General features: G+C 44.6%; 1 protein-coding gene and 1 long non-coding RNA gene across 2 annotated transcripts in view; both read left to right on the top strand.

Moving 5' to 3' along the window:
• Window positions 1-22,778, top strand: part of LOC139177336 (zinc finger protein 470-like) — a 31,650-nt gene that overhangs the window by 7,374 nt on the left and 1,498 nt on the right. Inside the window, 3 exon segments of the mRNA XM_070772397.1 lie at window positions 722-848; window positions 1,011-1,106; window positions 5,196-6,936. Of these exon segments, the coding sequence (XP_070628498.1) occupies window positions 722-848; window positions 1,011-1,106; window positions 5,196-6,936 (1,964 nt within the window).
• LOC139177338 (uncharacterized) lies at window positions 12,040-22,731 on the top strand. The gene is made up of 3 exons (XR_011561806.1): window positions 12,040-12,125; window positions 13,977-14,048; window positions 18,090-22,731. It is a non-coding gene; the product is annotated as an uncharacterized lncRNA (long non-coding RNA).

Genomic DNA, 22,778 nt, shown 5'->3' with positions numbered 1-22,778 from the left:
CTAACTCCTAACATATAAAATAACTTACTGCTTCGTAATATCCTAGGGGTTTTGTTTGTTTGTTTTGTTGTGTTGTGTTTTTGGCTGCACTGCAAGGCATGCAGGATCTTAGGGATTGAACCCATGTCCTCTGCAGTGGGAGGGAGCATGGAGTATTAACAGCTGGACTGCCAGGGAAATTCCCATGATTATTGTTGTTGTTTTTCACTCACTAAGTTGTGTCCTGCTCTTTGTGACCCCATGAACTGCAGCATACCAGGCTTCCTTGTCCTTCACTATCTCCCGGAGTTTGCTCAAATTCATGTGAATTAAGTCGGTGATGCTTTCTAACCATCTCATCCTCTGCCAGCCCCTTCTCCTTCTGCCGTCAATCTTTCCCAGCATTAAAGTATTTTCTAATGAGTTGGCTTTTTGCATCAGGTAGCCAAAATTCTGATGACACTCTGTTTTGAATGCAGTCAACATTTTTTCATGTGAGAGTATCTCCTCACACCATAAAATGCTTTAAGAGCAGAGAGCATCTCTGTATTTTTCTTTTTCCTAATATGTAAAGTGTAACTAGACAGAAAAGTTGTTCAGTTCAACTAACTACTTAATCTCTATCATTTAGACACCCCACTGCAATTACTCACCCAATTTTTTTTTCCCTAACTTATAACCCTAGAGCCAGCTAAATCGGGATGAACACTAATTGTGCAAGAGGACATTTGTGTCATTTCAGGATGCAGTGACCTTCACGGATGTAGCCGTTGACTTCTCCCAAGATGAGTGGGAATGGCTGACTCTTGCTCAGAGGACTTTGTACAAGAAAGTGATGTTAGAGAACTACAGCAGCCTGGCCTCACTGGGTGAGAGCATGTGCCGCCTTCTGTCTCCCCTTAGGGGTCTTTCCCCTCCGCAGTCTGTCCTGTCTCTATCAACACTTTCCTACAGTGTTTCTCTTTCTCAGTACCATTTGGCTCTGGAATATCCACAGCAGAGGTAATTTTCTTGTTTTCTTTTACATACAGGTCTTTGCATTTCTAAACCAGATGTGATCTCTTTACTGGAGCAAGATAAAGAGCCCTGGATGATGAAAGGAGAGTTGACAAGAGGCCTGTGCCCAGGTAAATGCAGGACGGCTACAGCTAGGAAAACAGTTCTAAAGGTGTTTCTTCCCTCTGATACTTGTTGGAAAATACCTCTCCAAGTCCTTCCCAAATTGAAACCTTTTGTTCTACAACTATTTTTTTTTTGTACCATTTTAGATTTTATGGACAGAGGAGCCTGTTGGGCTACAGCTGAGCAACTAAGCACACACATATACACACCCTTTTCTTTCTTTATTTTGGCTGTCCTGGTTCTTCGTTGCTGCGCCACAGACTTTCTCTAGTTGCGGTGAGCAGGGGCTACCCTTCACTGCGGTGCATGGGCCTCTCCCTGGGGTGGCTTCTCCTGTTGCAGAGCACGGGCTCTAGGTGAGCAGGCTTCAGTGGTCACGGGGCGTGGGCGTAGTAGTTGTGGTGTACAGGCTCAGTTGCCCTGCGGCATGTGGGACTTCCCAGACCAGGGACCAACCCACGTCCCCTGCATTGGCAGGCCAGCTGTAAGCCACTGGACTACCAGGGGAACCCTCTACCAGTATTTTTCAAGCGGGTCTTTTCTTCTCTTCCTCACTGGTACAACATACCGCCTTTACTGACTTCTACCAATACCAGTCTATTTCTGAACTCTGTTGTGTTGCATTGATGTTTACCTATGTTACTATATTGTTATAATTATTCCTGATTTTGAGCCATTTTTTAATTCTTTAGGCAGGTTTGTGTCTAATTTTTCAAACTTGTTGAAATGTTTCCTTTCTTTAAAATGTGACTTATCAAGTTAACCAGTATATAGCTATGTTTTTCTCTCTGCTTTTAATCATTTTTCTCTTTGTTGTTTCTTTTTTATTGTTGTTATTTCTTTTTGTTTTGTTGTCTATGCTTTTTATTTAATCCCCCTTCACACCATCCCACCCCTTGAATTGAAAAAGTTTAGTTCTAAAAGTTGTTAACTTTATGACTTCATGTATTTTTTCATTTACATTTTAAAACTCATCCACTTGAGATTCAAAATAACATCTTTTGATACCCATATGAAAGACGAAGAAATTAACTCACTAATATTACCTATTTCCTTCTTCTTTGTCTGTCTTCTCCCTTTTATTGTAATTACTAGGATTTTTTGGCTTAGGTTACTTTCTTCAGTTTATTAGTTTTTTTACCCTGTCCTGCTTAAAAGCTTTTTTTCTGGTTTAGAGCAATAGATGAGAGCCTGTGGACATATACTGCAGGGAAATCAGCTTCAGGTGAGGAGGTTAGTTTATTCTGAGGCTTGTTGTATGGCCTTTTCTTGCTTTCAGTTCTCAAAAGTTTCAAGAAGTGGATGTTGGTAGGTCACTAAAACTGTATGTTAATAAACAATAAATAATTTTTAAGTGAATTAAGCATTCAATTCAAGATTTTAGAAAAAACAATGAATCTCAGGAAAACTGCAATAATTACACACCAGATCAGATCAGATCAGTCACTCAGTCGTGTCCGACTCTTTGCAACCCCGTGAATCGCAGCACGCCAGGCCTCCCTGTCCATCACCAACTCCCGGAGTTCACAGAGACTCACGTCCATCGAGTCAGTGATGCTATCCAGCCATCTCATCCTCTGTCGTCCCCTTCTCCTCCTGCCCCCAATCCCTCCCAGCATCAGAGTCTTTTCCAATGAGTCAGCTCTTCACATGAGGTGGCCAAAGTACTGGAGTTTCAGCTTTAGCATCATTCCTTCCAAAGAAATCCCAGGGCTGATCTCCTTCAGAATGGACTAGTTGGATCTCCTTGCAGTCCAAGGGACTCTCAAGAGTCTTCTCCAACACCACAGTTCAAAAGCATCAATTCTTCGGCGCTCAGCCTTCTTCACAGTCCAACTCTCACATCCATACATGACCAAAGGAAAAACCATAGCCTTGACTAGACGGACCTTTGTTGGCAAAGTAATGTCTCTGCTTTTGAATATGCTATCTAGGTTAGTCATAACTTTCCATCCAAGGAGTAAGCGTCTTTTAATTTCATGGCTGCAGTCACCATCTGCAGTGATTTTGGAGCCCCCAAAAATAAAGTCTGACACTGTTTCCACTGTTTCCCCATCTATTTCCTATGAAGTGATGGGACCAGATGCCATAATCTTCGTTTTCTGAATGTTGAGCTTTAAGCCAGCTTTTTCACTCTCCTCTTTCACTTTCATCAAGAGGCTTTTTAGTTCCTCTTCACTTTCTGCCATAAGGGTGGTGTCATCTGCATATCTGAGGTTATTGATATTTCTCCTGGCAATCTTGATTCCAGCTTGTGTTTCTTCCAGTCCAGCGTTTCTCATGATGTACTCTGCATATAAGTTAAATAAGCAGGGTGACAATACACAGCCTTGACATACTCCTTTTCCTATTTGGAACCAGTCTGTTGTTCCATGTCCAGTTCTAACTGTTGCTTCCTGACCTGCATACAGATTTCTCAAGAGGAAGATCAGGTGGTCTGATATTCCCATCTCTTTCAGAATTTTCCACAGTTTATTGTGATCCACACTGTCAAAGGCTTTGGCATAGTCAATAAAGCAGAAATAGATGTTTTTCTGGAACTCTCTTGCTTTTTCCACGATCCAGTGGATGTTGGCAATTTGATCTCTGGTTCCTCTGCCTTTTCTAAAACCAGCTTGAACATCAGGAAGTTCACGGTTCACATATTGCTGAAGCCTGGCTTGGAGAATTTTGAGATTACTTTACTAGCGTGTGAGATGAGTGCGATTGTGTGGTAGTTTGAGCATTCTTTGGCATTGCCTTTCTTTGGGATTGGAATGAAAACTGACCTTTTCTAGTCCTGTGGCCACTGCTGAGTTTTCCAGATTTGCTGGCCTATTGAGTGCAGCACTTTCACAGCATCATCTTTCAGGATTTGGAATAGCTCAACTGGAACTCTATCACCTCCACTAGCTTTGTTCGTAGTTATGCTTTCTAAGGCCCACTTGACTTCACACTCCAGGATGTCTGGCTCTAGGTCAGTGATCACACCATCGTGATTATCTTGGTCGTGAAGATCTTTTTTGTACAGTTCTTCTGTGTATTCTTGCCATCTTTTCTTAATATCTTCTGCTTCTGTTAGCCAAGCCCATCTTTGCATGAAATGTTCCCTTGGTATCTCTAATTTTCTTGAAGAGATCTCTAGTCTTTCCCATTCTGTTGTTTTCCTCTATTTCTTTGCATTGATCAGAGAAGAAGGCTTTCTTATCTCTTCTTGCTATTCTTTGGAACTCTGCATTCAGATGTTTATATCTTTCCTTTTCTCCTTTGCTTTTTGCTTCTCTTCTTTTCACAGCTATTTGTAAGGCATCCCCAGACATTTTGCTTTTTTGCATTTTTTTTCCCATGGGGATGGTCTTGATCCCTGTCTCCTATACAATGTCACAAACCTTATTCCATAGTTCATCAGGCACAGTGATTTATATTGCTAGAGATAAAAGTATATAAACTGTCGGGACAAATGAGAGAAGACACAAGGAAAGAAATAATGGTAAATGATGCCTAAGTACTTAAAAAAATGATATGAATCCATTTTTGAAAGTCAACTATTTGTAAACAATTTGAAAATCTTAATGAAATGGATGATACTTTATGAGACTATAATTACCAGAACTGACACCAGAGAGAGAAAATTTGAACAGACCAGGTACCACTGAAAATATGTAGGAAGTCATTTAAGAACTACTTCCTCCCAAAAAAGAAGCAATTAACCCCAAATAGTTTCACACAGTAATTATATAAAGCTTGTAAAGAAAAAAATCATTGTTTGAAGTTTTCCTTGACAGAGAATAAAAAGAACTATTTTAAAATGTTATTGTGAAGATAGTATAACATTTGATACCAAAATAGCATCCCAAAAAAGGGAATTATTAATGCAATAATAAATATTGGTACAATATCTTAAATAAAAAGTCATGTTGAAATAATATACCATAGCCAAGGAGAGTTTATTCTAGAAATGCAAAGATGGTCACATCACCTAACTTGAAGAACTATCAAAAACATGTCCCTTTATAGGCTTCAGCAACTGTTGTGATTCACATGGTTTTATTTTGTAAGTGTCTGTTCTTCTAGCATTAAATAAAGGAGACATTTGCTTTCTTAATATCTTTCAGACTTGGAGTATGTGTGGATGAAAAAGGAATTATCTCTAAACCAGGACATCTATGAGGAAAAATTATCTCAGGCAATGAAAATGGAAGGACTTACAAGCTATGGCCTTGAATGTTCCACATTAGGGGAAAACTGGAAGTCTGAAGACCTGTTTGAGAGGGAGCTGGTAAGTCCAAAGACACATTTTAGGCAAGAGACAGTCAGTCACATAGATACCCTTATTGAGAAAGGCGACCACTTTAACAAATCTGGGACAATTTTTCATCTGAATACATTATGGTATATAAAACAGGTATTTCCCATCAAAGAGAGAATATATAATTTTGACACAGATAAGAAAAGCTTAAAGACACATTCCTTTGTGAAAAAAGACAAGCAGGCCTATGGAGAAAAGAATCTTTTGAAATGTAACGACTGTGAGAAAACTTTCAGCAAAATCTCAACTCTTACTCTTCATCAGAGAATTCATACTGGAGAGAAACCCTATGAATGTCTCGAATGCAGAAAAGCCTTTAGCCAGAGTGCACACCTTGCTCAACATCAGAGAATCCACACAGGAGAAAAACCCTTCAAATGTACTGAGTGTGGAAAAGCATTCAGCCAGAATGCTCATCTCATTCAACATCAGAAAGTTCATACTGGAGAAAAACCTTATCAGTGTAAGCAGTGTAACAAAGCCTTCAGCCAGCTTGCATATCTTGTCCAACACCAGAGAGTTCACACTGGAGAGAAACCCTATGAATGTATCGAATGTGGGAAGGCCTTTAGTTATTGTTCATCCCTGGCTCATCATCGAAGGATTCACACTGGAAAGAGACCCTACAAATGTATTGACTGTAGGAAAGCCTTCCAGCAGAACGCTTCTCTTATACGTCATCGAAGGTATTGTCACACTGGAGAAAAGCCCTTTGATTGTATTGACTGTGGGAAAGCCTTCACCGATCACATAGGACTTATTCAGCATAAGAGAATTCATACTGGAGAGAGACCCTATAAATGTAATGTGTGTGGAAAGGCTTTTAGCCATGGCTCCTCCCTGACCGTCCATCAGAGAATTCATACAGGAGAGAAACCCTATGAATGTAGTATCTGTGAGAAAGCCTTTAGCCATCGTGGCTCACTCACTCTTCATCAGAGAGTCCACACTGGAGAGAAACCCTATGAATGTAAGGAATGTGGGAAAGCTTTTCGGCAGAGCACGCACCTCGCCCATCATCAGAGAATTCATACTGGGGAGAAACCTTACTAATGTAAGGAATGCAGCAAAACCTTCAGCCAGAATGCTCATCTTGCACTACATCAGAAGATTCACACTGGAGAGAAACCATATGAATGTAAGGAATGTGGTAAGGCCTTCAGTCAGATTGCTCACCTTATTCAGCACCAGAGAGTTCACACTGGTGAGAAGCCTTATGAATGTTTTCAATGTGGGAAGGCCTTCAGTGATGGCTCCTATCTTGCTCAACATCAGAGACTTCACACTGGCAAAAGACCGTACGCGTGTCTCGAATGTGGGAAGGCGTTCAGACAGAGGGCATCCCTGATCTGTCACCAAAGGTGTCCCACGGGTGAGAAAACTTACAAATGCAACATCTGTGGAAAAGCCTTTAGTCATCGTAAATCCCTTACTCTGCATCAGAGAATCCACACAGGAGAGAAACCTTACCAGTGTAAGGAATGCAACAAGGCCTTCAGCCAGATTGCCCATCTGACACCGCACAGGAGAATTCATACTGGCGAAAGGCCGTATGAGTGTAAAGCACGTGGAAAAACGTTTAGGCAGACTGTACATCTTGCTCACCATCAGCGAACTCATACTGGAGAGTCATCCTCGGTGATACCCTCCTCCTCCTACCACCACGTCCTCTAGTTTCAATCTTCGAAGCATTTCTAGAATCTGTCACTTTTTTCTAGCTCAGTGTGTCATTATCCCAGTCCAAGATGCAGCCATCTCATTTGGATTTCTGCATAGGGTTACAACCATATTTCCTCTTGCTCCCCTCAAGTGTATTTTTAACACTGTAGCCAACTGAGTTTTTTAAAAATAAAGAGTTTATTCATGTTACTTTTCCATTTAAAACACTTATTTTGAAAAATGTTAGGTAATCCACTTAAAGCATTTAGCATACTGTCATAGACTTATAATTAGTGCCATTAAGGTAGAATTTTCCTTACAGTGATGTTAAGCTACAAGTATAATGAGCCAGTAGGTCAAGACTAAGAAGCCTAAAATTTTAGAGTAGACAGAGAACTCTTTACTCTCCTTGTAGGTTGGAAAGATGAACACATTCAGAATTGAAAGATTCTATGATATCCAGGGTAACATGGTGGCTTGCTCTTCCCTCTGTATGAATAAAAAGACATCTACTGGAGGAGGAAATGGCAACCCAATCCATATTCTTGCCTGGGAAATTCCATGGACAGAGGAGCCTGGTGGGATACAGTCCATGCGGTCGCAAAAGAGTCAGACACTACATAGTGACTGAACAACAGCAATGTTTAGCAGAATAAGGCTTTAAAAAAAGGAGAATGTAGCATCACTGATGAGGAAACCTCACCTCACCTGGCACTTAGAAATGAGACTAGGCCACTTAGAACAAAAGCATTTGGTAGAATGTGGGACTTGCCAGGGGAGAGTATTAAAAATAAACTAAAATGAACCAGCTAGAAAACTTGAGTAGGTTAATAGCCATGGAGTAAACTATAAAAGACAGTTCAACACTTTCAACTGTGGAAAAGTACCACAGACAATTCCTGTGATACTGAATTGTTCTAGCATATAAAATAAATACAGTAAAGCTTCCCATCTTGTTCTGTGAGACGGACAAGACAAATACCAAAACAGGAAAACATATATATTGCAGTTGGCTTTTGAATGTAGATGTTAAAACAAGTTTTTGTTTTTTTCTTTTTTTTAAAGCAGAGGAAATGAAAAGCTAGACATGTCTCTGTATAGACATACTCAGTCTGGCAAAGACATTTCTTCCCAAGTTAAATACGTGAATCCACTGGTACTCCAGTAGAAGTCCCGATATGTAAGTTGACAAGCTCATTTTGAGCATCTATATGGTATTGTGATATAACAAGGAGTATAGTGCTGTAACACTCATTAAATTAAGATTAGTGGAGCATTTACTAATGTTCCAGGCACTGTTTTAGGTACTGGGGATGCAGCAAGGTGTGAAATGTACCAAAAAGAGTTTGATCTTGCAGATCTAGTGGGAAAAGACAAACTAAAATTTGAAACGCAACACTACATAGTAAGTATATGACATGTACCATGATGTGAAACGATCTAAAGAGGGATCCAGGGGGATCCAGGGTGCTGGCAGGGGATGGCTTACACCCCCAGAACATATGGGCATTAGAGCCAAGGGGTGAGGGAAGAACTAGAAAAAACTGTCAGCCAAAAAGGACATAATGAGAATAATTGTGATAGTCTCAAAGTGGGTAGTTACGATGCTTTGAGTGTTTCGGGGAGAACTGATGGTTTAACAAGGTTCATGAGAGTTCTTTTCACCCTTTGTGAATCGTGATTTAGAGGCTGTTAGAGATTTTTGTTTTTATTTTTTTCCTTTATATATATTTGGCTGTGCTGGGTCTTAGTTACAGCATGCAGAATCCTTAGTTGCAGCATAAGGGATCTAGTTCCCTGACCAGGGATCAAATGTTTTCGTTTTGTTTTGGCAGCAGTCTTACTGAGCTATAACTCGCCCATTTAAAGTATATGATTCAAGGAGTTCCCTGGCAGTCCAGTGGTTAGGACTCAGCACTTTCACTGCTGAGAGGTGTGTTTGTGTGTGTGTGTGTGTGTGTGTGTGTGTGTGTGCTCAGTGGTGTCTGACTCTGTGATGCCCCAGACTGTAGCCTGTCAGGCTCCTCTTTGCATGGAATATTCCAGACAAGAATACTGGAGTGGGTTCCCATTTCCTCCTTCAGTGTTCCTTCCTGACCCAGGTATGGAAACTGAGTCTCTTGTTTCTCCTGTGTTAGCAGGAGGATTCTTTACTACTGAACCACTTAGGAAGCCATATATAAAATTCAGTGACTTTTCGTATGTTCAGGGTTGTGTAACCATCACCACAGTTAATTTTAGAATATTTTCATCACCTAAAAAGAGATCCCCTGCCCTTCAGTAGATACTCTTACTCCTGGTGGAGAACACTTATACCTGGAGCACTTCAGACACCTGGAGGTACCTGGAGCATCCAGAGCTCTCCGGTTTGCTCTTGGCTGCTGCCTAAGGCCGTGTGAGGGGAGTCCGTATCCAGAGGACACAAACACTGGCCAATGGCGTTTGGGGCTTCCTCTTTACTTTGGCACAGAGGCTCGGAGATAGGTGGTCTTGTCAAGAGCACGTGGAGAGTTTTGATTGCCCTTATATATGATAAAAGGGATTTTTCATTTCAGTGGGGCGAAGGCAGCTTGATCAGATGGCCTTGGGACAGTTAGCTGTCTGGAAAGGCGTAGATGTATGCTTTGCCTCTGATGAAGTTCTGACAGATTAGAGCGCTAAATGTACAATACTAAAGTACAAGAAAAACAGAACATTTCTGTAACTTTGGCTTGAGGCACACTTTCTTAAGCAGTACACATAACACAGGAGGTGACATTAAACTGAGTAACACTTCTGTGTGAAACCATCAGTTAAGAGATAAATGAAAGACTGAAGAAAAACGTTTGCAACAAATATGACAAAGGGCAATACTTGCTAATACTAAAAGTACCATTACAAATCAGTAATAGTAACGCCTGCAACTCAGGAAAATGGACAGTGCTAACGGCAACCCACACCAGTATTCTTGCCTGGGAAATCCCATGGACAAGAGCCTGGCAGGCTACAGACCATGGGGTAGCAGAGTCAGACGTGACTTAGCAACTAAACAATGACAATGGCCACTTAAAAGAAAAAATGAAATAAAAACAGCAAAAGAAGATTACCCACTATCATTAGTAATCAAGGCAATGCAAAATAAAGTGATAATATAATCTACTTTTTTCCCCCAATAGATTGATTTAAACCATAGAAGAGTGATCATAATCCAGTTTTGGTGAATGTGTGAAAAACAAGGCAAATCCATTTCCCATTATATAAATTGCTATATAGATATAGACCATTTGAATCAATATTCCTCAGAACTAAAGTGTACAAAGGTAGGTAAATGTATAATGGGAAAAATTTTTTATGATAAACTCTTAGCAATTTATGGTCATGGGCAAAGGGCTAAGTTAATTACACTGAATTCATTCAATAGAATTATATGCAACTGTTGGAAAAAATGTGTATATAGCCATAAAAGATAAATGTGCTATATTAAATGAAAAGCATTTTTCCAGACCTGTAATCTAGTGTGAACTCAATATCAAAAATAAACCCCTAAATACATGTTTTTCTGTTTTTCTCTGCCCAGTTTTCCTTGCCTTCTTTTGACTGTAATCTCCTTTTCCTTTGAGTAGCTGGCCATACCCTGTGTTACAGGTGAGTACATGAGGAAGCATGTAACTCAGACAGGCCTGCACAGAACACGGATTGTCTCACTTTCCCCCACCTCCAGCACCTTTCCCCATGCCTAAGACCATTCTGCTTCTTTAACCCAAAGTATCTCCAGCCACTCCCTGCGGGGAGGCAGATGAGATGTTCTACCACCTCCTTGCTTGGCTGCGTAGGAATAAACCTTTTCCTTGTTGCAAACCTTGTTTTGCTGTGCCTTGGGCAAATGAACCTGGTTAGGTAACAACAGATGTCATCCTTACAGGAACCAGATAAACGGTACACTGGATCTCTATGATTTGTTATTTTTTTTTTACAGCTGCCATGTGTATATCTACATTTGTCAAAATATTTAATGGAAGTCATTAATGACTACCCAAGACTAGCTGACTCTTCACATTTCTGTGGCCACCCAGACATTTCAGCAAATGCTTTTGTGCTTGGCTTTGTGATTTGTGGTGTAAGAGGCCCAGCCGGGAGGTCTGGTTCCCACCCCGGCCCCGCCACGGTCCTCCTGTGCCGCCTCTCTTGTCTGTACCACTGTCTCACCTGGAAGCTTGGTTGTGAGGATTAAACACGTTCTTAAGTCATAAAAACGCCAACAACAGGAGCTGGCATTTAAGTTAAGTTGCTCAGTCATATCTGACTCTCTGCAACTCCATGGAGTATACATATACAGTTCATGGACTTCTCCAGGCCAGAATACTCGAGTGGGTAGCCTTTCCCTTCTCCAGGGGATCTTCCCAACCAGGGATCTAACCCAGGTGTCCCGCATTGCAGATTCCTTTCCAGCTGAGCCATAAGGGAAGACCAAGAATACTGGAGTGGGTAGCCTATTCCCTTCTCCAGCAGATCTTCCTGACCCAGGAATCGAACCTGGGGGGTCTCCTGCATTTCAGGTGGATTCTTTACCAACTGAGCTCTAAGGGAAGCCATAATAAAAAGGGTGAACACTGTATTTTTCTTATGATCATTTGTTACTTTGCATCTCTGTATGTTTCCCAAATTTCCTATAATTCAGCTATTTTGTATAACATCACGCTGAAGTAAGCTGCCCAGAACCATCCCTCAGTCCAGCCCAGGAGATGGGTGGACCTGGCACCCTCCTTTTCTGGAATTTTCTCTCCTTCCCCCTTCTTCCTCTCTAAGCAAACCCTCTCCTCTCCACTCCTCTGCCCTCCCCTCCCCCATCTCTCTTCCTCCAGTCTCCGTTTTCCTTCTCTCTTCCCAGCCCTCGATTCCTCCCCTCTTCCTATCCAACTTCCTTTGGCCGCGACTCCAGTGCCGCGCGGGCCTCTGGGAGTGGAGAGGCGCGGTCGGGTCTCGGGTGGGTTCCGCTCCGCGCGCGGGCTTCTGGGAAGTGTGGTCGGGCCGACCGCGCAGGCGCAGCGCGGCCTGGCGCGCCTAGCGCGGAGATCCTTGTCCAGACCGAGCGGCGCGGGTGAGTCCGGCGGTGGCCGGGGCAGGGGCGGGAGAAGGGGAGTGGGCGGGGTCGGTCCCGAGAAGAGGAGTGCGGACTGAAGGGAGGGGCGTGAGGGGAGGGGCGCCAGGGTCCCAGTGGGAACTGAGGGCTGAGGGGAGGGTGTACCGGCGGAGAGGGCCGAGGGGAGGGCGTGAGGGTCCAGTTGGGAACTGGGGGCCGAGGGAGAGCGGGCGGGCTGGGCGAGGGCCGGTGGACTGAGGGGAAGGTGTGCGGGCTCAGGGGAGGGGCGTGCCGGCTCAGCGAGAGGCGGGGAAGAAGCCTGGTGTCAGGAAGCCGTTACCAACCTAATCTGATGGGATGCGGAAGGAGGCGAATCCCTGTCTGCGTGTGTGTGTGCCTGTCTTGGTCTGTGTGGGTGTCCCCTTTGTCTAGTCTTTGCCTGTCCCTGTTGGGGGACATCCCTGGGTGACCACCCGTGTCCACATCCTTAGTTGTGTGTCTGCCTTTATTTCTGTCCATGGTGGCTTTGTGAGAGTGTCATCCAGGTGTCCACCTGTCTCATCTGTCATTTTTCCAAGGGGTTCCAAAGAGTCAGACGTGACTTAGCGACTAAACAACAACAAGCTGGATGCCAGAATCACAATCCACATATGATCATTTCTGCATCCCTGGGGCTTTCATTCTTGGGGAGGGAAGACAGATGACAAGCTTGAAAATAACTTTTTAAAGAGACAGTTGTCAGCAAGGATGCGGGCTATAAGAAGATGGCAGAGGGTGAGGGGTGGTTGCTATTAATGCTTGAGCTTGGGGCCCTGGGAATGGGAAACTTCTCCACGAGGTGACATTTGAATTAACGGTGAGAAGGAGCCAGCCAAGGGAAGAGCATTTCTGACAGAGGGAACAGCAGCTGCGAAGGCCAGTGCACCTGAGGCCAAGTGTTTGCAGGGGAGTAGAGTGGGAGAGGGAAGGTCCTCAGGGCAGACCATAAGGGCCACGTGGGCAGTGGTGAAGACTCCTGATTTCTAATGCCTGTGGGAAGCCATGGAAGAATTTTAAGCTAGAGGACGTTTTTGCTGAGGGCTTGCTCAGGCATTTGTGTGTGCAAGGCATGGTGCGCTGAGGTTTGTGAAAGACACCAGCCTGTGTGTTTATGATCCTTTGTGATATACAGTGGGGCTTCTTTTTAAAAAATAATTATATTGCTTTTTTATTTGAAATTTCACTGTTTAAAATGTATGGGGACCAACATTTAAATTGATAACGTTCTCTTTTTTATTGAAGTACAGTGGATTTACAATGTTGTGTTAATTTCTGCTGTACAGCAAAGCGATTTAGTTATGCATTTATGTGCTTTTTCCTATCCTTTTCCATTATGGTTTGTCACAGGATATTGAATGTAATTCCCTGTGCTGTACAGTGGGACCTTGCTGTTTCTCCATTCTATATAATAGTTTGCATCTGCTAACCCCAGACTCCCAGTCCATCCTTCCCTGAAGCCCCTGCTCCCCCTTGCAACCGCAAGTCTGCTCCGTGAGTCTGTTTCATTGATATGTGCATTTCTGTCGTATTTTAGATTCCACATGTAGATATCATATGGTGAAATGGGGTGGGTGGAAATAGTGCCCACCTTTCAGGGGTATTAGGAGGATTAAGTGAGAGATGTTGGTTCAGTGCTTGGTGGGTGGCAAGCACCTGAGTATTTGCTATTAAGGTGTGTGTGTGTGTCCCTCCAAGTGTTTGCTGTTAACGTGTGTGTGTGTGTGTGTCCCTCCCTCCTGCCTCTCTGGGGACACGTGTGTGTTTGTCCTGTCTGCACCGTGAGACGGACCTAGGCCTGGCCTCTCACCGTGCCTCCCTTTCTCTCCCCAGACCACAGCCTGCCGTTCGGTCACTGTGGGCAGTGGAGGGGTGGCCACCCAGCTGCTGACTGATGAGGCCCTGGTGAGTCCTGCCGCCTGCCTCTCCTTTCCAGAGGCTCAGCCCACAGGTTGGGGCTTCTGCCCAGGGACGACCCTCTGACCCCCAGACCTGCCCAGGGCCTATGTCCCCACCTCCTGGGGGCTCTGCCCACCTGGTGCTCAGGGGTGATGCTTCTGTCCACTCTGCCCCCTTCAAACCCCGAAGCCTCTTGCCTGCCCCTGACACTGGCTTTGGTCAACCAAGGAGGTCAGGACAGCTGGGGAGTGACCAGTTCTGCCCTGCGGGCCCTCAGGAGATGCAGGAGGGCACCTGGAAAGGGAAGGTTTAAATGTGTACAAGGCTCGCTGGAACAAGACCCACACCTTTCAGCCAGCAGTCACCCCCCGGGAAGGGAGGACACTCTAGGTGCCGCACACAGGCGGGCGTCCCCACTCTCAGTATAAAGTTTCCTGATATTTTAAAGGTGGTACATATATGGCTGTATATTGAACTTTTCACTAAACTTGCTTTTATCCCAGAAATATCTCAATATAAAAATATGCAAATACTCTTTATAGAAAATAGGGAAAATCCAGTAACCTGTAGGTGAGACAGTATATTCACCATGGTGCCTATACCCAGAGATAACTATGTGGATTATTTGTGTATCATTTATTGTCTTCTCTGATGATTAGTTTTTAAAATTGACCCAGAATTGGCTCTGCTATTTTTATCTTGGAGCTTTGTTTTTTACATCCCACTTTAATCAGTAATGATTTCCCCAGCCTTTGAAAACTTTACAAATATCACTTGTTTGGGTGCATAAGCAGTGCCTCTCAGGTCCATCTGGTATTGGTGGATTTGACTTCTTAAAAATCATTTCTCAATGCTGTAAATAATGTATCATAAAAGAAAATTCCCCAAAGGTTAGGAAATAGATGATCATCATAAAAAGCTTAGACAATCCAGGACTTCCCTCGTGGTCCAGTGGTTAAAATTCTGTGCTCCCAGTGCAGGGCACATGAGTTCGATCCCTGGTTGGGGAAGATCCTGCATGCCATGTGGTGGAGCCAAAAAAAAAAAAAACTTAGAAAATCCAGAAGAGTAGAGCAGACAGGATCAGAATTACCCTGGATTTCATCCCAGGAGGTAACCACCCCTGAATGTCGTGTCTTTCTCTCTCTGGAAACATATTGTTTCGCAAAAATATGAATCACCCCAGCTGAGCAGTTTTTTTTTTTCCTGCTTTTTCATCTAAGATTTCTTCCTTAACGTTTCTCTACATTGTTAAAAACTCTTTGGGAAACTCTGTTTTAATGACTCCATAGAAATTTTATCTTGGGGCTGTACCTGGCTTACTTAATCGTTCCCCCACTGCTGGGTACTTATTTGTCTCCAGTTTTCAATGGCTGTTGGGTATTTATTGTGCATGTGTGTGCGTGCTCGGCCATGTCTGATTCTGCAACCCCATGGACTGCAGCCCACTGGGCTCATCTGTTCATGGAATTTTCCAGGCAAGAATACTGGAGTGTGTTGCCATTGCTTTCTCCAGGGGATCTGCCCAACCCAGGGATTGAACCCTCATTTTCTGCATTGGCAGGCACAGAGCCACTGCAAGTTGGATATAAGTGATAAATGGATGTGTGGATAAATGGATTTAAGTGACAAATGCTATAAGCTTTGAGCATGATAGATGAGAAATGGTGTCACAAGATCTTTTCTGAGTAACATTATCTGTATCTTAGTGAGGTTTGATTTTTTTAAAATGTTTATTAGCCATTTCTCTTGGGGGTTAAATGATCTATCCTGTGCTTTCCCAGTCTCCAGGAATCCTAGTATCCTTGAAGATTTTAAAGAAGTGTGTGTGAAAATATTTGTGGCAAATATACTTCCCAGCTTTGCTTTTCATTTCTTATTTTCTATTTTTTGTGCCCAAAAGCATTTCTTATTTTCAGAATTGAGTCTCTGTCCTCCTCTGGTGCCTTCCATTGTTTTTAAGCTGTGAAAGGGTTTCTCCATCCAATACAGGTCTCACACCACTTGTATTTTGTTTCTTTTTTTCCCGTTTATCATTTCGATGTTAACAGTGAACTTCTGAATCCACCTGGAATTTATTTTAATGTCTAAATGTGTCAGTTCACTTACCTAAGTTCTGATGTGTTGTGCCTTAATACACTTGTATCAATATACACCCCACGTACCACAAAAAGTACAACTTGTTGGTTTATTGTATATTCACAGAGCTGTGCAACCATCACCACAGTCAATTTGAGAACATTTTCATCATCCCAAATGCAAATGTGTCCGCATTGGCACCCTCTCCCATTCCCTCCATTGATCAGCCCCTGGCAACCCGTCATTTACTTTTCGTCTCTGGATTTGCTCTGAAGTTCATCCACATTTTAATATATGTCAGTGCTTCATTCCTTTTAATGGCTGGATAATATTCCACTGTGTGGTTAGACCACGTGTTATTTATCCATTCATTGGTTGATAGGCATTTGGGTTGTTTCCACTTTCTGGTTACTAGGAATTCTGCAGTTCACGTATTAGTTGGAACACAGGTTCTCAGTTGTCTTGGGTGTATATTCAGGAGTGGGATTGCTGGGTTGTAACGTAACTCTGTTTAACCGTCTAAGGAACTATCATTATTTTCCAAAACAACTGCACCATGGTGTCTTCACTTTCACGTGTCTGTGATTATTGTCTTGGCTTCTTCTTGTACCCACATAATTTAGAAGGACTTGTCAACTGTTTTTGTTTCAGTATAGCGGGGCTTTTTTCTTAAAGTGTTTTTTTTTTCCTTAATCACATCTAGTGTAATTCTGATTTTTTTAAAAATAGAGCCTATCTTCACCTCTGGAACTTGGGGAGGTTTTCCTTGTGGTGAATTGGTTTGTGCTGTTAGACAGGAAACCAAGACAGATGAAGCACTAGAATGAGTGGCCTTGGACGTGCACATGCAAAAAACTCAGGTTTGATGCTTTGGGGCTACACTTTACTTCCAGGGAAGTCTCCTCAGCCGTCCAGAGGAAAGTGGCCCCTGCTGTCTGCCCCGCAGCGTCCTGTGCTGTACGGTGTTGGCTCTGAGACTTCCAGGACTGTCCATCGTGTATTCAGTGGACACCTCCACCCCCGCACCACAGCCCAAACACAAAGCGTGGAGGCTGCTCAGTAAATACATTATGTAGTGAGCAAGTGCACTGAGATGGGGCATACTAAGAGAAGACTCTCTGAAGACATTAAAAAACAAAGGGGGCAGGAGGAAACTTTTGGAGGTGATGGATAAGCTTATGGCCTCAATTGCGGTGATGTTCCATGGGTGTACACTTTCCAAACTTATCAAGTTGTATTAACTAAATAAGTACAGATTTTCTATGTCATTCATACCTCATAAAGTGTTTTTTTTAAAAGAATTATTACCAGGACTGGCCAAAGGACATATGGGCAAAAGAACCAAATAATAATATCATATAATAATAATGACTACTAATACATATATAAAATATACAAATCAAATGTCAAAATTAATAAAATCTAATAGTTGACATTCACTGAGAACTTACTCCAGCCACACCAGATACTATGCTGGAACCATATATGCATTCCTCCTTTCCACTCCATGACAACTACAGAGGCAGATATGGTTATTATGAAGCCCATTGAGCAAATGAAGCTCGGAGATGTTAAGGCAGTTGCCCAAGGAAACACCGCCGTTGAGGCGTAGAGCCAGGATTTCATTGCAGGCTTTCAGGCTCCTGAGCCCATGCTCTCAGCCACTGCCTGGTACTGCTTCTTTATCCAGTAGGAGTGACCCACGAGGCAGAGGGGGCCCTTTATGAGCCCAGAGCCCCTGGGCGGGCACATGGATCCATGACAGGACTGGCCAGGAAGTGAGGCCTCCTCTCAGGAGGTTAAGTCAGCTCAGGGTCCACGGGGTGGGGGACTTAGAGCACTCGGGAGAGCCAAGGACCTGTGGAGTGGGTGGCAGTAACAGTAGCTGATGGTAATTCAGCACCTCCTATATGCTGGGCATCAAACATGGATTAACTCATTTAATCCTTATGGCCTCCTTACCCATAGATCCATTCAAGAACTATTCATCGAGGGACTTCCCTCGTGGCCCACTGGCTAAGACTCTGCATTCCCAAGGCAGGGGGCCTGGGTCCATTTCCTGGTCAGGGAACTAGCGCCTACATGCCTCAGCCAAGAGTCTGCATGCCACAACTACAGATCTCACACACCGCAATGAAGACTGAAGATCCAGCGTGCCTCAGCTAAGACCCCACGCAGCCAAGTAAATAAAGAAATAGATTCTTTTTTTAAAAAAGAACTATTAACTGAGTGCCTACTATATGCCAGGCATTGTACCAACCACTGGGGAATTAGTAATGAGCAGGGCAGATGTCTTGGTTTGCTACGGCTGCCATAGCAAAGTACCATGGAGAGGGAGGCTTAAACAACAAATGTTTTTTCACAGTTCTGGAGGCTGGAAGTCCAAAATCAAGGTGTTGGGGGACCAGTGGTTAAGAGTCCTGGTGGTCCAGTGGTTAAGAGTCCCTCTTCCACTGCAGGGGATGCGGGTGTGATCCCTGGCTGGGGAACTAAGATCCCACACGCCTTGGGTCTACTAAGCCCAGGCGCCACAACTAGAGACACTCGGGCAGCACGACGAAGAGCCCACGTGCTGCAGCGAAGACCCGGTGCAGCCAAATGGACAGACGAGAATAGAATAAAGTTAAGGTGGTGGGGCCACGCGCCTGCAGAAGGCTCCAGAGGAGGGTCGGTTTCAGGCCTTTCTCCCACCTTCCAGTAGTTCCCGGGCTGTGGCACCACAATTCCAGTTTTCACACCGTGTTCTCCACGTGGATATGTCCCTGTGTCCACATTTCCCCTTTTGGTAAGGGCACCAGTCAGATTAGGGCCCACCTACTCCAGTAGGACCTCATCTTAACCAATGGCTTTGTTTGCAAAGAGGGTCCCATTCTCAGGTGCTGGGGGGTAGACTTCAATACATGGATTTGGAGTGGAGGGAGCATAATTCACCCTGTAACAAACACTTAGAACAAGCACCTGGTGAGTACAGGGAGCGGGGTGGCACATAGCAACTGCCTGTGAAGTGATTCGTGTGATGTGGTGACCTGCAACTGGCGTCACATCGTCATCACTACCGTTGTTGTTACCACAGCCGTCATCGTCATCACCACCATTACCATTCTCACCACCGTCACCACCGTCACCAGCATCGTCGTCGTCATCTGCTCTGCTCAGCCACAGTCATTTCAGCTCCAGGGCTGTCAGCTCACTCATAAAGGCGCTTAGGTTTCCAGCTCATGAACTTCTCACCATTCCTCAATGGTCTAATCTGCCTTTTAAGCCTCAGGTCCCGGCCCAAGCTCTTCCTCCCTCCAGAATCTCCCCCAAGGCCCCGACCACTGAACCTCCCCCACAGACTACACTCAGTGCCACCTTTCCAAAGTCTTCCCAGATGCCCCCTAAAGCTGCCATTGCTCAGAAATCTGGAGAATTTTGTTTGTACCTTCATGACAGTATCGACCAGATTGCGGGTCACTTACCGGTGTTCTCACCTGCCGCTCCTGTGAGGAACTAGTTCTTAAACCTCCCATGTCTCTCTCCCAGCACCTCGCTCAGTGCCTACAGCTTGGTAGAGGCTCAGGCCTCCTCAGTGAATGACTGGATTCCATCTAGCTTTCTGCCTTTGCTGGGGCTTCCCTGGTGACTCAGATGGTAAAGACTCTGCCTGCAATGCTGGAGACCTGGGTTCGATCCGTGGGTTGGGAAGATCTCCGGGAGAAGGGAATGGCTACCCACTCCAGTATTCTTGCCTGGAGAATTCCATGGACAGAGGAGCCTTGCGGGCTATAGCCCTTGGGGTCACAAAGAGTCAGACACGACTGAGTGACTAACACACACACAGCAATGAATATGTTGATTCACTGGGTTATGATCATTTTACCTTTGATTCCTTCTCTGTCACTCAAGTCTGTGAGTTCCTGCTCTAAACAGCCTCACATTTGTTTTATTTCTCTGTCAGAGGGCCATCCCCAAATAATGAGGCATGGAGAAAACCGAGGGGCAGGTCCTTGTTGAAATGACTTCAGATACATCCCGTGTGCCTTTCCTAAACCCTCCCGGCTTTTCCATCCATTCCTCCAGACCTCTGTAAGGAGGGCCCTGTGGCTAGTGGTTGTGGGTTTCCTCTTGCATGAGTCAGTGACATTCAGGGATGTGACTGTGGACTTCACCCAGGAAGAGTGGCACCAGCTGGAGCCTGCCCAGAAGGGACATGATGCTGGGGAACCTCCAGAACCTGGTCTCGCTGGGTGAGGGGCCGCTTTGCTGAGTTACTTGCCATCAGCCTGTCACATGAGGACTACAAAGAGATAAAAGATGGGCAGATGTAATGACGTAGAAATCACTCTACTCAAAGCTAAAACTAAAGTTGACAGATGATGAAATGGGGAATAATATTTACCACATGGATAGCAGTCAAAGGATTGAAAGTGAAAGTGTTAGTCACTCAGTCGTGTCCGACTCTTTGTGACCCCATGGACTGTAGCCCACCAGGCTCCTCTGTCCATGGGATTCTCCAGGCAAGGATACTGGAGTGGGTTTCCATCCCCTTCTCCAGGGGTTCTTCTCGACCCAGGGACCAAACCCGGGTCTCACATATAGCTAGGAGATTCTTTACTGTCTGAGTCACCAGAGAAACCCTAACCTTCACAGGGGATTATAATTATATAAAGAGCTCCTAAGAATAAATAAGAAAAAGGCTGAATGCAATTCATAGATGTGGAAATACATGGGATCACACTTTATAATAGATTTTTAAACCTTGTGCTTAGTTGCTCAGTCATGTCTGACTCTGTGATTCCATGGACTGTAGCCCACCAGGCTCCTCTGTCCATGGAATTTTTCAGACAAGAATACTGGAGTGGGTTGCCATTTCCTTCTCCAGGGGATCTTCCCAACCCAGTTATCAAACCCATGTCTCCTGTGTCTTCTGCATTGCAGGTGGATTATTTACCTGCTGAGCCATCAGATAAGCCCCGACTTAGCAGCAGCAGCAGTAGTCAAAGAACTATTAATAAAACTGAGCCAAAGAAATAGTTTTTGCTCATGAGGTACACAGAGATGGTAAAGAACAATAGCCTGAATTATGAAGTTATCAGAAAGGGACTCTGTCCTTTTAGGGGTATAATGTTGGGACAACTCTTTGGGAGGACAGCTTGGCATTATCAGCCAAATTTTCAACTATTCCATTTTTAGAGATCTATCCTTTAAGAAATCTTTCTCTAAGTGTGCAGAGTTTTCCATGGGGGTGGGGGGGAAGAAACGACCTAAATGCCCACCTATACAAGACTGACTAACATATCAAGGTGTAGCCATATGATAGAAACCATGTTCTTCAAAGATGAGCACTCTTTGTAGGCACTGACATGGAACAGTGTCCCTTGCTGTTGTTTAGTTGCTATGTTGTATTTGACTCTTTGCAGCCCCATGGACCACAGGACACCAGGCTTCCCTGTCCTTCACTGTCTCTCGGAGTTTGCTCAAACTCATGTCCATCGAGTTGGTGATGCCATCCAACCATCTCATCCTCTGTCATTCCCTTCTCCTCCTGCCCCCAATCTTTACCAGCATCAGGGTCTTTTCCATTGATTTGGCTTTTCGCATCAGGTGGCCAAAGTATTAGAGCTTCAGTTTCACCATCAGTCCTTCCAATGAATATTCACGGTTGATTCCCATTAGGATTGACTGGTTTGATCTCCTTGAAGTCCAAGGGACTCTAAAGAGTTTGGGGGGGGGAAGGGTGGCACATAAGCTTGAGAGGCATCAGCATACAGAAGATACTGAACCAACACAATATTGTAAAGCAGTTATCCTCCAATTAAAAATAAGTACATTTTTTAAAAAAGAAGAAGCTACTTAAGTCCAGACTGTGAAGGTCTGGCATCACTTAGCGGAAGGGTTCTCAGATTCTAGTGCTGGTGAGGCCAGGTGGGGATTCATATGCTTTTTATTGCCTCATAGAAATAAGGGCTTTTAGTGACTGTATCCTCACACTTTTCATGACGTTGTGTAAGATCTCAGTTTTTAAATGTCAGGAATGGAGCCATTAGGTCTAGGATACAGAGTTCCCACTAACGGAACTCAGACTGGAAATAGAAATGAGCAGGATTCCTGTAGGAGGGGGTTGTAGACCCCTTGGCCATGATCGCAAGGAGGGATGGATGTGTGAAAAGAAGAGGTCTGGAGCCAGCCCACGGGGGTACCTGCGCCCCAGAACTGGGCATCTGAGGATGGGAGTGAGGCCCCCCGCCGGGCGGGGTGGGGAGGGATGGAGCTGGAAGACGGGGTAACCTTCACACGCCACCAACCGCAGCTGTACTGGTATCCTTTCTAATAAAAGCTGATACTCCCAGAAGCCTAACTGGTAGGGGATGTCCAGGATGGACCCTGCAGTAACCCCTTACACGGGTTTGCGAGCCTCCTGGCCCGCCCCCTGCCCTCCTCCGAGCTCCCAAAGGGACACCACTTGTCAGCTCCCCTCCTCGGTCGGTTCTGCCCGCTCGAGCCGCGTGTGCCGCCAGCGCATTGCTCGGCTTTTAGAGTCTCCGTCTGTGCCCCGCGGTTTATCTATCCCCGGGCTTGGGAAATCCCTTCCTTCCAGCACTAACCCCGCGCGTTTCCTCCTCTCTTCCTCCTCCCCCTCCAGACGTGGACACTCGGCCCGCAGTGAAAGAAGCG

This window comes from Bos indicus, chromosome 18 (genome assembly GCF_029378745.1).
Source record: "Bos indicus isolate NIAB-ARS_2022 breed Sahiwal x Tharparkar chromosome 18, NIAB-ARS_B.indTharparkar_mat_pri_1.0, whole genome shotgun sequence".
Taxonomy (NCBI): domain Eukaryota; kingdom Metazoa; phylum Chordata; class Mammalia; order Artiodactyla; family Bovidae; genus Bos; species Bos indicus.
The sequence above is the reverse complement of the archived record's forward strand: the minus strand, read 5'-3'. Positions and strand labels throughout refer to the sequence as shown.